The sequence below is a fragment of the Macrotis lagotis genome, chromosome 6, assembly GCF_037893015.1.
Source record: "Macrotis lagotis isolate mMagLag1 chromosome 6, bilby.v1.9.chrom.fasta, whole genome shotgun sequence".
Lineage (NCBI taxonomy): Eukaryota > Metazoa > Chordata > Mammalia > Peramelemorphia > Peramelidae > Macrotis > Macrotis lagotis.
In genome coordinates this window covers 36,066,035-36,082,597 of record NC_133663.1, presented here as the reverse complement: position 1 = coordinate 36,082,597, position 16,563 = coordinate 36,066,035, and the positions used below count along the sequence as shown (strand labels likewise).

The 16,563-nt window shown below is 35.6% G+C and overlaps 1 protein-coding gene across 14 annotated transcripts in view; it reads right to left on the bottom strand.

Annotated features, from left to right (window-relative positions):
• NAALADL2 (N-acetylated alpha-linked acidic dipeptidase like 2) overlaps positions 1–16,563 on the bottom strand; it is a 1,546,126-nt gene that overhangs the window by 539,067 nt on the left and 990,496 nt on the right. For all 14 annotated transcript variants that reach the window (XM_074190946.1, XM_074190945.1, XM_074190943.1 and 11 more), the window contains one exon: positions 263–413. In XM_074190946.1, the coding sequence (XP_074047047.1) occupies positions 263–413 (151 nt within the window). The remainder of the gene's footprint in view (positions 1–262; positions 414–16,563) is intronic.

The following is a 16,563-nucleotide window of genomic DNA, read 5'->3' as shown; positions in this document are numbered from 1 at the left end:
TGAAAGAAGCAAAATGCTTTCCTCTATCAAATAAAAACATTATGAGATTTACTATGAACAAATAAAATAACTAGATAAAGAACATAGTTAATAGTTTTCTAAAGAAAACTTTTCCCCAGAATTTTATTAGTGAAGACTTCTGGTTATTAGCAATTACTGTTGCCTTTATGAGGAAAACGACCAAAATCATTTCATTTGGTCAAATATGGTAGAATTTCAGTAATTTAAAAACACTGGCATTTGGAAAGAGGGTTAAACTCACCAATACTGGGATAACCAGGTGTAGAAGGATCTCCTCCAGGATTCAGTGAAACCATGAAGGAGCTGTGACTAAGGTTGGCAGTCTTTGGTAAATCACAAGGATCAACGTAAAGAAGAACGCCTCCAAACCCAGCTTTTTCCAACAGGGAAAGCTAATGAGGGAGATGAGAACAAAGGCACAAAATGTGACTACTTAGAACACCTCTAAAGGGCTTAAAAGTAAATAAGACACAAAGTTGACTATATTTATGTTTAATAGAATTGTAGGCTCACAAGATGTCAGCAATGAAAGAAAACTTAGAAATCTTTTAATCAAGTTACCTCAAATCCATAGTCAATACGTTGGGCTGCTTAGATATGGTGCTATCCCCAAGGTCATATTAATATAATTCTTTTTTTTTACAGAAACCAGTGACAGAGGATACAAACCAGTGACAGAGTATGCAAAAATAATTTGATCTTGGACCTCATTGACAGAAGCATAATGTCTAGGGAAAAAAAGGAAGAATGTATTCCTGCTATATTCTTTCCTGGTCTGACCACAACTAGGAGGACCCAGACATACCAAGTGCATTTAGAAAATTTGTCTTTAAAATTTCTCCTGATCAAAATCCTTCCCTTCAAAGTCCAGTTCAAATGCTCTCTTCTTTAAAAATCTTTTCTATATCCAACCATAAATTTCTGAGATGTCTGTCTTAGATCTCTATTATGCTCCTATCTAGTACATAAAATGTCCAAATATTTCTTATGCCCTTATCATGGATTATTTTAATTACTATACAATTTTAAATTTTTAAATTCATGAGGGTGAAGGGAGTGTCATTGTTTATATGTCAAACCTGATTTCTATCATGGCGTAATGAAAACTTCATATTTACCAAATTGAATTGAAAGAGGGTCAAACATAGAACCCTGCAGCATATGCTTACAAGTAAGAAATATTTTCAGATTATCAATTCATAAATTCATATCCTTCATCCTATCATTCATTGTTGCTGTTCAATCATTTCAGTTGTGTCTGGCTTTTCAAGACCTCATTTAGTGTCTCTTTTGGCAAAGATACAGGAGTGGTTTGCCATTTACTTCTTCAGCTCATTTTATAGATGAAGAAACTAAGGCAAACAAAGTTTAAGTGATCGCCTAGGGTCAAAGAGCTGTTAAGTGTGTGAAGCCAGAATTGAACTCATGAATATGAGTCTTTCTGACTTCAAAACCAGCACTTTAGCCATTGTACTACCTGACTGCCCCAGTACACTCTGCTATGATTAGTGAGATACAGGGGCTTAGGATGGTCAGTGGTTTATCTCCCAGGGGACCACCTCCTTAATCCCAACATTCCATGAGGAATATTTTTTTTTAAATTGCAGCAAATTTATTAGAGATGGAATTTCATGGTAACAGGAGGCAATTTAATATAGTGAAGAGAAAGTTAATTTTTTATTTATTTGTTTTCATCTAGATGCACATGTATATTTTAAGTTACAAAATTTCCTTCCAACTTCCATTTCCACCCCTCTCCCCCTCAGTGGCAAATAGGTTAACATTGTACATCCATAATTTTGATAAACTTGTTTACAGATTATTTATTTTTGGTATGAGTAATTAGGATTAAGGGAAAGATGCATAAGAGATAATTTTTATAAAGTGTTTATCAGATTCTGTTGTTTTTTCCCTCTGGATAGGGATAACATTGTCCATAGCTGGTTGTCCTAACTCTCTGAACTGCTGAGAGGAGCTGCTTCCATCAAGGTTGATCATCTCCCAATGTTGTTGTTAATGTGTACATTGTTCTCTTGGATCTATTTCCTTCACTCACCATCAGATGCTATAAAAGTCATTCTATGCTTCTTTGGACCATTTATCGTTCCTTATAGAATAATGGTATTCCATAGTATTCATGTACCACAGCTTGTTTAGCCATTGATGGGCATCCCCTCATTTTCCATTTCTTTGTCAATACAAAAAGATACTATGAGTATTTTGGACCATATGAGATTTTCCTATTTTTTTTATGACTTCTTCTGGATAGAGAATTGGAATCGCTGGGTCAAAGGGAATGAACATTTTTATTTCTCTTTGAGCATAGCTCCATATTGCTGTCCAGAATGGTTGGATCCATTCACAACTCCACCAGCAATGCATCAATATTCCAAATCCTCTCACAATCTCTCCAATATTGATCATTTTCCCTTTTTTCTCATCTTGGCCAATCTGATGGGTGTGAAGTGATCCCTTGTTGTTGTTTTAATTTGCATTTCTCTAATCAATAATGATTTGGAGCATTTTTTCATATCATACATAGCTTTAATTTCTTCATTTGGAAACCTCCTATTGATATCCATTGACTATTTATCAATTGAGGAATGACTAGTAACCTTATATATTTGATGCAATTCTCTATATATTTTAGAAATGAGACCTTTATCAGAAATCGTGGTTGTGAAGATTGTTTCCCAACTTTTTGCTTTCCTTCTAATTTGGTTTGTTTGTTTGTTTGGTTGGTTTTTTGGCAAGGCAATGGAGTTCAGGGACTTGCCTAAGGCCATACAGCTAGGTAATTATTAAGTGTCTGAGGCTGGGTTTGAACTTAGGTCCTCTTGACTCCAGGAACTGTGCTCTATTCACTGTGCCACCTAGCTACCCCTTCCTTATAATTTTGGGAGAAAGCTAATTTCAAAGCCAGAAAGAATCAGGTTCAAGTCCTTTCTCTGTCACATCCTGTCTGTGAGTCTACAGATGAAATCACATAATGTCTTAGTGTTCTATACAATTTTCTAGGACTACAAATTTCAAGCGTGATACTAAATTGATAAAGGACCTTTACTATGTTGATAAAACCACAGGTCCATGCCTTATTCTTGTTACAGTGGTTCTCATATGCCCATACATAACAAAATATTGGAAAAATTTAATACAATTTGCTCATCCCTTTTGGAAAGTACACATACCCCTTTTACCTTATTTTTCCTTCATTGTTTGTGAAATATTAAATCTTACTTAGAAAAAAGAATTCTACATCTTTGCTTCAAAGGTTAATTCATTCAATTAGTGTAAAAATGACTAGTATTAATCTGGTAAAGATTAGATAGCCTGAAAAAGACCTATTAAGGCTATTTCCTACTTCTTGATAAAAAAAATCATGCTAAAGAAGGAGTTGTGGTTTCGTGGGAGGAGACAGGAACAAAATAAAGATTGTCTGTGTGTGTGTGTGTGTGTGTGTGTGTGTGTGTGTGTATGAGAGAAACAGAGAGAGAGAGGGAGAGAGAAAGACAGATCCAGAGAGACACACACACACACACACACGCACACACGCACACACACGCACAGTGAGAGAGAGAGAGAGAGAGAGAGACTGACTACTCTTATACTCTTATCTCTGGATATAGTTTTGATAATTTTGTCTTTCATGGAGCAGTTTATTTTTCCATTATTTATCAATTCATCAGTTTGATCACTGACAGCAAAATGGGTGGGAAAAGTTGTACTGTACATAGGCAAGAATACTTGGCAAAAAGTTAGCCAAGGATGATCTGAAATGTTCATTGTTCAAATCCAGTGCCTGAATTGCATGCTGTATTCAGCCACAAGTCTTGCCTCAAAAATTACTTCTGGGTCAGGGAGAGAAAGATACATCTGTTATGTTCTATGTCCACATCTAATTACATTGGTTTTTATTTCACCTTTTTCCCTTTTATCCTTGACTTTCTCTCTCTCACCCTATACATCCAGTCAGTTTCCAAACACTGACATTTCTCCATCCATAATGTCTCTCACATTTGATCCTTCCCTCTACTCAGATTGCTAGATTAGTTCAGGATGTCATCATTTCTATCTAAGATAATTGAAGTAGCCTCTAAATTTTTGTGCCTGATTCAAGGATCTCTTATTTCAGCCTGTCCTCTACTCTGTTACCAATTATGTTTCTCTTAAGTAGAAATTTGACTCAAGAAAATCCAGTAGATTCCTATTGCCTCTGGAATACTATAAACTATCTGGTTAGTTTTTAAAGTCCTTTTGAGCCTGATCCCAAACTATTTTTCCATCCCCACTGGGAATTATTTTCCTTCTTCCACACTGTCATAGAGGCTATGGCATTGGTTTTCTCCCATGCCTGGAATCCTTATCTTCAACTCACATTTAACCTTTTAGTCTCCAAGTTGTGGTTCAAACAGCACCTACTATATGAAGATCTATTCTGTCACTACAAGTACTAGGAACTTGCTGCCAAAATACCTAGTATTAAATTTATTGAATTAACATTGAACTTATTGGTATCTATTCTCATTATATTTATTCCTTACAAAACAGATGATTGCTTTTTGCCCAAATGTAAGCTCCTTAAGAGTAGAGCTACCCCATTTGGTAATTGTTTCATTCATTCATTTTCAAATGAATGAATAATTACTAAACCTCGGTCATAGCAAGACAGTAAAGGAGATACATTGTGAGTTGAGTCTTCAAAGATGTTGCTCATAACAGATGTTTGGCAGACAAGTTATGCTTCTTGCTGTCCCTCACACATGCCTATCTCTGGTGTCTTGGCATAGTCGGTTCCCACCTAAGATGCACATCCTTCTCAATTCTATCTTTTCTAATATCTAATTACCATCAACACTCTATTCAAAGCTCAGCTTGATGCCATCTTCAACATAAAGCCTTTGCTGTTTGCTCTGTCTGATAGTTTTCTCAGCCCCCATTATCTAGTATTTTGTTTATACTTATGTGTATGCATAATCTCTCCAGAGAAAATGTAAATTTCTTGAATGTAAAAATTGTTTCTTTTGTTTTTTTGTTTGGTTTTGGTTTTTTATTTCCAGGCTCTGACTCAGAAAATGGTACATAACTGGTGCTTAATCATTGCTTTTGCACTCATTCAAGCAATTATTTTAACCTAATGTATCTCATTTACAAGTTATTCCTTTTCTAATTTGATTTATTTTATATATATATATATATATATTATATGGTATACATATATAAATACCATACACACCTATATATCTACATATATACACATATATATATATATATATATATATATACATACACATATTGCACTCTAACTATTCTTTGGCAAATGAAGAATAATATATAACCTTCATTTACCAAAGAATAGTCAAAATGCAATGGGATGGTCCCTTTCTCCCTTTGAAAGAGCAAGGACAGGCAACTATCAGATGCCACCATCTTCATTTCTGCTCTGAGCAGAGCAAGTTAGAATAACAAGGTTCAGCTTGAGGGGATGAGAGAAGTCATTTATGTCTACATTTTCAAAAATTCTGATCCTTTAAATCACATGACCTTCATCAAAAGTTGGCAAAAATCCATTCTGACTGACAATTGCTGAACACTAGATTAAATGTCTAATCAACCTATTCTATCTTCCATCCCAAACATCTAAGGGCATAGTGCTGAAATGGTAGCCAAGGAGGCGGCTACATTGACTGGCAGACCCCAATCTGACCCTCACCCCCAGGGATTGCATTAAGTCAAAGAGGATACCAGGCAGAGGATGCATCCTGCTTCATGGCCGAGTGCACAAAAATGATGAAAAGCAAGATACCTTTGTCACACATCTGAAAACAACCCCCAAGTCTAATGAATAGCATTACAGAACATTGGACAAACAAGATATGGAACAGAGCCAGGAGTGAAGAATTGAAAAAGGAGGAAACATGAAGACGACTGGTTTTATGATTGACAGGTTCTTCTCATGAAGGTTCAACAAGGTGGAAAAAGTATTTAATGCTCTCTCATAAAAAGATTAGTGATTCCCCAAATAGATACAGGCTATCTCCTTTGGATACATCTGCGCCTATTAGCCCAATAATATTTAAAACCCCATCCTATCTTTTCAGAGTATTTAGAGAAGCTTCTGAATATGACAATGAGGATCAGATACAAGTCAAAGCATATTGTGATTTCTTCTTCCCTTCCCATTGTATACATTTTGCTCAGGTTGTGATAGCAGGTTTATTTGAAAGAGAAAGCAATTTGTTATAGTACAGCAGCTTTAATAAATGGAAATTTCTACAACAGAACATTGTGAAATGTTTAAATATTAACCAGACATATTGCTCATTCCCTCCACTAGATTTTGGAAACTTAATACAAATTAAGTGCACACTTTATTGCTAGATCTTGCTTACCAGGGCTAAGAAATCCACAATGTTCAATTCTAATTAAAAATGAAATTGAACTGTAATTCCCTGGAAACAAAGGCTGATCAGACTCAATAAGCTTTACTTAATTTATTTCAGAAACAAAATAATTGAATTGCTTCTAGTCAAGGACAAAAAAATGCTTACCCTGTTAGAAGTACATGGACCCAAATCTTTCACATTTCCATTGTAATCTCAAATTGTCACAATAGACTATGGCTTTGAAAAGTTACTTACAAAGACTTAATGGAATCAGCACTCAGCATTATAATAATAATAATAATAATAATAATAATAATAATAATAATAAATGATGATGATGATGATGATGAAGACCAAGTAGAAAAAAATTATTATGGAGAACTTGACTTGCCTAGCAATATAATATAGAAAGATTACCAGAAATATTTCTTACCTCAACATATATGTAGGAAGTTTTGCAAATTTCTTGTTTTAGGATATCATTTAGAATATTAGGATTGGGAGAGAAACCATAGTAATCATGAATTCAACCTCATTATTTTACAGATGAAGAAAGGCTATGACTTATCCAAAGTCATGCTGCCAATTAGGCAGATTTATAAGACCCCTGATATTCCAGATGTCAGAGTAAGGCTAATGATTTGGAATATACTGATCTGTATCCCATTGGAATATAACTGTAGTCACTTCAACTTGTCAAAGAACCCCATTTGGAGTTTTCTTGCCAAAAATACTGAAATGGTTTGCCATTTTCTCCTCTAGCTCATTTTACAGACAAATTGTGAAATGACTTGCCCAGGGTCACACCAATAATAAATGCATGAGGCTGAATTTGAACTCAAATCTTCCTAACTCCAGGTGCTCTATCTGCTGTGATGCCTTCCTGCCTTAATCTATTTTTTTTTAGGTTTTTTCAAGGTAAATGGGGTTAAGTGGCTTGCCCAAGGCCACACAGCTAGCTAATTATTAAATGTCTGAGATGAACCCAGGTATCCCTGACTCCAGGGCCGGTGCTTTATCCACTGTAGCACCTAGCCGCTCCTGCCTTAATCTTTTAGGCCCAATTCTTATCCCTTTTATTTTTCTGGAGGGAGAGTGATAATTAATAAAAAACTGGTGTTTGACTAAAAACAAGAGTTGCTTTTCCTTCTTTTCCTTTCTCTTTTTATTTCACAAAGTAGACTTGAAACATACTTGGATATTCAAAACAACAAATTAAATTGTCCAATCTTTGAGGGGGCTTTTGACTTACTGGTTGCTGAAAGTGGGAAAGCTCATGAAGGCTATTTTATTGAATCAATCAATCAATCAGGATTTCATTAAACCTCTATGTAGGCATTATGATGATGCTGAGGATATAAGTAGGAAAATGATATAGTAAGAACCAAATGAGAGTCAACACACACACACACACACACACACACATATTAAAACAAAAATAGGCAAATATGTAACCATGTGCCTGATGAATTCCATGAAGTAGTGACATTTTTCAACTACACATTTTGTATTTCCATTGGGCTGGAACCAATGACCAGATTTTACATAATTATGACTTAATAAGGTATGAATGTGAATACATGCAATCACTTCCCAGGATTAATTTTTTCTTTTTTTTTTTAAATTAAAGATTTTATTTATTTTGAGTTTTACAATTTTCCCCCCAATCTTACTCCCCCCCGCCACAGAAAGCCATTTGTCAGTCTTTACATTGTTTCCATGTTGTACATTGATCCAAATTGAGTGTGATGAGAGAGAAATCATACAGAATTCATTTTTCACACTAATGAGAAGAAAATCAAGACATGAGGCAAGAGAAGATACAACTTTTGCATCTTATCCTTTTCAAGACAGGTCTACCACAATATCTTATATATAGTATCTAGTAGATACTTCATATAAGTTTGCTGAATTGATTTGCTCTATACCAAATTATTCAGTGAGCAAAAAAAAATCTATTTGAATTGAGTTCATTGTTTTTTGTTTTTTTCCTGTCTTGCCTTTCAGTGTGGCCATGGAAAGTTGCTACCTCTGAGTTTCTGAGGAAGTCATTTTTTTCAGCTTGTTTAAATGTGGTCTCAGTAATTCCTTGTAATTCTCCATCCTAAGAGGCTTTAAACTTTAGTCCAGCCAAGTCAAAAAGTCTCAGTTCTAGACTTGAGCATATTCTGGCAATAAATCAATCACAGTCTAGCAGAAAAGAGAAGACAGTGAAGGGGGTAGGGATGGAAGATAGAAGTCATGTGTCACGCTGTTAAAAGAAGCCACTCATCACTCTCTAATATGAATTTCCTCAACTACCAAAGATAATAAAATTTGAATTATTTGCCCCACATGTTATTGTGATGTTCAAATATAATAAAGCTTATGAGAGTGTGCTGTCCACTTTAAAGTGTGAGCTACCTGTTATCTTTAGTTACTCAGATTTTTTGAGGAGATGTGAATGTTCCTGAAGAGCAGTTTTATTCAGGATACCCATCCTATCATATTGCTAGTGACATAAATAAGGTGTTAGAGCAGACAAAATCGTGGGCTGCCGACATTGCATATACATATATATATAATGATAATTAGTAGAAATAGGGGTATGGTGAGGTAAAAAGGACTTGGCTTTGGGAATCACATTATTTAGGTTTTTCACCCAGTTCTGCTTCAAATGTCATATTTAACTTGACCTCCTGTGACTTGATTTCCTCATCTGAATTCTGGTGATCACAAAATCTGAGAAATTATTTCAGAAATATAAAAATATATTGGCTGAATTTGGTATCAGAGAACCTAAGATCAAAGTATTCCCCTGCCACTCCAACAAAAAATCCCCATATAACCATGAGCAACTCCATTAACTTCTCTTGATTATAAAAAGAATAGTTTGGACTAGATGAGCTCTGAGGAATGTACCCATCCCAAAGCTAGGATCCTTGGATCTACCTGGACCTACCCGTGCCTGAATGAAAACCAGAAGCCACCCCTATACTAGATCATCCAGTACCCAATTCAAGATCATCAGTCCTAGAAGACCCACTGCGCCCTAAGTCACCTCATTTCATTTATGAACAGTGCTAATTGTTAAGATTCTATCTAGGCGACTGGGTAGAGTTCAGTGTATATGGTGATGCACTTGCAGGCAGGAAGAGTTCAGATCCCAACTCATACACTCAATAGGTGTTAGACCACATGCTTAATCTATCTCAGTCAGTTTTTTCATCTAAAAAATGAGGTTAATAACACCTACCTCATAGGGTTGTTAAATGAGGTAGCATATGTTAAGAACTTTGCAAACCTTAAAAATGGTGTTAGCTATTAATTAGTTAGTAATATGATTAATACTGTTTAATTTCATCTAAAATATAATTAATTATGAATATTATTAAATTTTAAACTTATTAGCCAAAATCTGCCTTTTAAACAACCAATGAGTAGGATGGGTACATTCCTCAGAGCTCATCTAGTCCAAACTATTCTTTTTACAATCAAGGCTAGGTGGTGCAGTGAAGTACCTGAGTTCAAATATGGCCTTAGACACTTAATAATTACCTAGCTGTATGGTCTTGGGCAAGCTACTTAACCCCATTGCCTTGCAAAAAAACCCAAAACCCAAAAAACAAAAATCTAAACAACCAATGAATCCTTTTTTAGCCATTCAGGACCAAGTAAACCCTATCTAAATATTCCTTCCACATGAGTATCCTTCAAAAATGCCATGCCCCAATTGCCTTTCAATCATGTTGTATGGATCCAGTTAAATTATATAAATACAAGTCTTTTGAAAAGTAGAAAAGACTACATTAATTTACACCAAGAAACCTGCGATGATTTTTAGTAATAAATTCTAAAATAACTTAATTAGATGATCATGAAACATTTCAGGAGCATCAAGTCTCAAAATGGCGTAGTATCATCTAAATGAGATCCATAGTTACGCAACAGAATATAGCTTGACTTTCTACAAAGGAAAAACTAAGTAAGTAAATAAAGAATTAAAAATTACTATTAATTATGTCAATTAGCTAACACAATGGTTGGAGCATGGAAACTGAACTCAAATGCAGTCTCAGACATTTGCTAGCTGTGTGATCTTTGACAATTCACTCAACTCCTCATTGTCTCTTTTCTTCAATTATAAAATGTGGATAATAACGGAACCTATTTTCCAGGTTGTTGTAATGTCAATTGTGATAATATTTGAAAAGTTTCTAGCTCATAGTAGGAGATATATAAATGTTAGCCATCAACATCAGTGTGGCTACCATTAATTGTGGTTAATAATAATAATAATAATAATAATAATAATTCCACCACTAATGACAATTACTATCAGTGTTGTTATTACCAGCAATTTCCCATGTGGAAGTTGACTATGAGCTAAATGGAGGTGCATGATCAACCAATCAGAATGGAGAGATGGTTTGATTTCCATCCTTCTATACAATAGCTGAACATCGGATTTATCTTCAACACAATTACACCTAGTGTTTATGCATTGTCTACCAAAGCTCTTTGAAACTCACCTTTAGCTGCTGTGCGAGTCCATCTGCCTCAAGAAACACCCCAATCCAGTATCCAGAGCACTAGCCAAGTTGAGACCTCTCCTGCCCATCTCACACATTCACAGTATAAATATTTATAGCTCCTCCCTCCACCCCATCATTTTGGGGTACCACTGGAATCCCTCACAGGATGCCACTCTAAGGCAGTGACTGGGGAAAACCTATTTCCTGCTTTGAGTTTAAAGAGTAAATCATACATTTTAGAAAGTTTGTTTGTTATTAATTCTTTTCATACCATCTCCCTTATTAAACTTTGAGATTCTTGAGAGTACAGACTGTTTTCTTTTCTATTTTTTTTGTATATCTAGTAGTCAGCACCATTTATTCAGAAGTTTTCAGTTATGTCCGATACTATGTATTTCCATTTGAGATTTCCTTAGCAAAGATATTGCAGAGGTTTGCCATTTCCTTCTCCAGCTCGTTTTTATAGATGAGGAAATTGAGGCAAACAGGGTTAAGTGACTTTCCCAGGGTCACACAGCTAATAAGTATCTGAGGCTGCATTTGAACTCAGGAAGATGATTTTTTTTTTACTCTAAGCCCAGAATGCAATGCAATATAGCACCACTTCACTGCCCCTGGCACCATACTTGATCAAAAGAAAATATTTAAATGCTTGCAAACTAACAAGACAATAGCATGCATATCCTATATATATATATATATATATATATATATATATATATATATGATATATATGTATATATATACACACCTATACACAGACATATATGTGTGTATTTGTGTCTATATATTGATAGGGGTATGCAATGAAAAATGTCTGGAGAGTAAAAGTTCTGGCTGAAATATTTCATGGTTAGATAAGCCAAAGAACTGACCCATCAGTATCTATAGAGAAATACTGCAAATGGACAATGAGCTAGGGCAAGCTGGAAATGACTAAGAGTAAGAAAGCAGGTAGACCAGTCTCTAAGATATCAAATATCTTTTAATTACCCAAAACTTCCCCCAGAAGCAAAGGCCCATTTGTTTAATGCTAATATTCTTCAGATGATACTGGAGGCCTGTGAGTCATGCAACACTGCCAGCTCTGCAGAATTATAAATGAGGATCAGCCAAAGGGCAAGGAGGAGATGCATGGTGGACATGAACAAGATGAAACACATTACAAAAAAAAGGGATTGCGCAAAAGTGGTAGAAAGGAAGAATGGGGGGAGAAAGAGGGAGAGGGAGAGAGGGAGGGAGGGAAGGAGAGAGAGAGAGAGAGAGAAAAGAGAGACACAGACACAGAGAGAAGAGCCTGGGGGTAAGGAGAGATGGTAGAAGAATGAGAGGGAGGGAAGAGGCAAGGAATAAAAAAGAAGTAGGAAGAAAAGCAGAGAGAAAATGAAAAATACTTGCTAATGGAAGGGGGTACAGGAGTAGATTGGCCATTTGAATCCAAATGATCTGGGTTCAAATGCCACATCTCTCCCTCTTACTCTGTAATCTTAGGGACTTCAAAATGCAGCTTGTCTCTTCATTTGTAGACTGAAGGGACTGGACTAGTTACTATTGAGAATCCCTTTCAATTTCAATTCTAGGATGACTGTCCTCTTCTATTTAAATTCATGCAATGGCAGGAGACTGATGAGACGGTCCCCCTCCTCATTAAGTAGACCCCTGATTTATGAAACTGCAAAGAAGAATCAGAAAGATCAGCAGACCTAGACTGGCTGTGCCCTGTTGGAGGAGGTGCCCAAATAGATGTGGCCACAAACCAATTGGAATACTGCAAATATTCTCATCAAATAAACACAAGCTAGAAAAAAGACCCTCATTTATAATTCAACATATTAATTTATGGACCTCAAGAAGTGTTTGCACATGATAGCATATCCTAACATATAGGAATAGCACAATTTCATCACAGCAGGAATTAAGTTGAAAGACTGAGGCATCTGGATAAATTAAATATTTCCAGAGCAGTCTCACCAAGTCCCTAGACTCAAATCAGATAGAGTATCCAGCAGTGGAGCATCTGGTCCTGCAGCTGCCAAGCACACTCTGTGGGTGGAAATGAGGGCTGGTTTTCCTGTTTGAACCTAAAGAGTAGCCTGCCAAGGGGGAGAGCCTTCCACAAAGCCAGCATCAGGAAGACACAATACCAAATTAATAGAGAAATTAGTTCAGGCATGTGTCATTTTGTCTCAATTATAAGAGGCCCATTGGTGAAGGGGGAGTCATAGAAGACTTTAATACAGGGCTACAATTCTCAGATGTTGAAACTACAAACATGTTTAGACTCTTGTACATCTGCAATCTCTGAAGATGGAGATGGCAAAATTAAGAGGAAAGGATGGCCAGTTCCCTTTTTGTATTGGAACAGTTGGAAGATGTGGAGGATTGTCAAGTTGCAGAATCGTTTCTGTAAACCAAATGGACCATGGCTTAGAAAACGATGATGGATGCTGACATGAAAGAGATCTGACAGGCAATTATGAGGCAAAGACATTTCTCTCTTCCTTTTGATTCCTCCTTTTCATGGATATTCAGACCATACAGCTGTTGGTTAAGTAATCAACAACAGCACAAACTTTGAAGGTGTCAGTGGATCATTATTTCGTGAATAAGTCCAAGATGCTTTCCAAAATGGCGGGCCCTATATACAACTCCATCAAAAGTACATTGATGTGCCTGTTTTCCCACAGCCTCTCTAACATTTGTCATTTTTTTCTTGGGATCATCTTTGTCAATCTGATGGGTTTGAAATAGAATTCTAGAATTGCTTTAATTTTAATTTCTATCTTAGGTATTTAGAACATTTTTCTTCTTTTTTTTTTTAACCATTTACATAGCCTGACTTCAATCCCTAAAAACTTCCTGTTAATATCCTGAGATGATTTAGCAATTGGGAAATGGCTCTCATTCTTATGATTATCTTGGAAATGAGATTTCAATTGGATAAACTTGCAAGGATATTTTCCCAAATAAATTATTTTCCTTTTCATCTTAGTTGTATTAAATTTGTTTGCTCAAAAGCAATTCTGTGATCAAAATTATCCATTTTATCATCTTTGATCCTCTGAATCCCTACTTTGAGAGTAGACTTTCACCCTATCCTGCCTTCATTTCTCTACAGAATGTGCTCCAACTTTTCTCACTATGTTCTAGAAACCATTTTATCCTATCCTAGTTCACTCCAACTCTAGAATTCACACTATAGAAGTATCTTCTAATCCTGAGGCCTCTCACTATGATTGAATGACTCCTCCTAGAAACTCTATTTAAATCCTAGGTAAAACTGTCATTACTTTCTGAGCTTCACTGTGAACTTTCTTTACCATGCCACCATGGTGGTACCCCCCAACACCTTCTTAGCTTCTTTTTATATGTTATCTTCTCATAAGAAAGTAAGTTTCTTGGGGTCTTTCTTTTTGTTTGTATTATTCCCAACACTTAGCATAGTGTCTGGCACATGGTTAGCACTTAATAATTTCTTATTTACTGACTGACACTATTCAATATTTTTTGACTGTCATTTGAGACCTTTAGGTCTCCTTTCTTTGAACTTTTTTCATTATTTCCCTTGAGATTCTTGATCTTTTATTGTATGAATATGGATTTTATTATTATTATTTCTGATTCTATATAGTAATTATTAGGCAGTTTACTAATTTTGTCACTGAATTTGTAAGTTAATTGATGTAGTGTTATCATTTTTGTTGATAATATTTTGTCCTTTATTCTCCACGAAAACCAAGATATCAGGGAGGTGAAGCCAAAACAAGCACATGGATTGGATTTGAATGAGGAGGTGGTTGTACTAAGTTACCAGTGTCACTCTCTCCTCCAGAGGCATTTGGGTCCAGTACTCAAATATCAGTCAGAACAACTGGAGATGATCCTGGATGTGAAGCAATCAGGTTTAAGTAACTTTCCCAAGGTCACAAAGTTAGAATGAGTCAAGGGTATGAGGCTGGATTCAAACTCCCATCTTCCTGATTCCACTGCACCACCTAGTTTGACTCAGCCTACACTTGAACAAATGATATTTCTCCAATTATTTAGGTTTTACTTCTATCAACAGTGTTTTGTGTGGTGGCATAAACAAACTATCAAAAACCTGGAAGCTAAAGGGATGCCCATGAAACACAAATGGCTGAATAAATTGTGGTTCATGAATATATTGTAATTCAATCATTATAAAAAATGAAGAAAAACTGTTTGCAAAGATACATGGAAATAGTTTTTGAACTGATGCAGAGTGAAGTGATCAGAAGTCTCCCCTAAACTTAAGTTGTTAAAAATATGAACAATTTGGGAAGATTTGAGAAATTTGATGAATTAAATGATTCACCTTGATCATCTAAAGGCAATGAAAAAGCTACTCACCTCATGACAGAGATATATTAACTAATACTTAAAATAAGATATCCATTTATAGGTGACCATATTGAAAACATATTTAGCTTAAGCTTATATAATACAAACTTTCCTTCTTTCTCTCTTTCTTCCTTGGCCTTCCCTCCCTCCCTCCTTCCTTCCTTCCTTCCTCTTTCTTTTTAGTAGGTGAGAAGTGGGAGGGAAAGAAATTGAATGCTTGGTAATTTTGTGGGTATGTGTGTGTGTGTGTGTGGGGGGGGGGATTAAATGCAAAAAGTGAAGTACCCAAAGCAATGTTCCCTAGAGGACTAAAGAGTTTAGACACATAAAATAAAGCATCAGTTTCTTTTGGAGATTAATAAAAGGTAGCAATTCTCCTGTCAACAGATTCAAGGCAAACAAGAACTGTTAAACCTAGGTCACAGAAATTAAAAAAAAAAAAACTACAAATAGGATTTCAAAGAGGAAACTCATCCTTCCTCCTACAGAAAGAAGCTTCTTTGATAGCAGAGGATGTTTAATTTTCATTTCTGTATCCTAAGAGTCTAGTACATGCCTATCATAAAGTAGGTTTACCTGGAATATGCTCATTCCATTTAGTGGTGGTATGGAAGAAAACAGAGATATGAGCCAAACTAATTGAAAATTCTATAGGTGTCATAATCAATTCTTGGTTTACTTTCATCAGTGCTGTAATTTATCATTAGGAGACCAAGATATTTGTCTCTGCAATAGTGTACAGGGGATGGATGTAAAGATAAAGAATGCTAACCATGCCTGTGCACCAAATGTTTACAATAAACCATAGTAAGCACTTGATGAGATGATCCAAATAGGAGGTGTGTTTGAGTCAAATCTTCAGTCCCTTAGATATCCTTGTGATCTATTACAGGTTCAAAATAAAGATTGAAAAATGGTTCTTCATGGGCTACTCCTTAGATATATAAAATCTGTCAATTCTCTTCCTCTACCTCCTCCTCAAACAGTTCTTGATGCTATGGTACCCCAAAAGAACAGTTGTTTGTAAAATGACCAGCTGGATAGTATCTTGTTCTTACCTTTGTAAACAGGTCATTCTTCAAATTCACTTCTACTCAGAATGCTCAAAGAAATGATTTCTCTTTCTGATCCCTAGAACTTTCCAATAACTCTTTTCATTTTTATCATTTCCCTCTATGATTTTTTGCAGCCTGAATATATTCCTTTAGTCTTTTTTTTTATTTCTCTTAATCTTCCTATATTTAGATGTCCATCCATGAGAAAAAAAGAAAACACATAGAAAA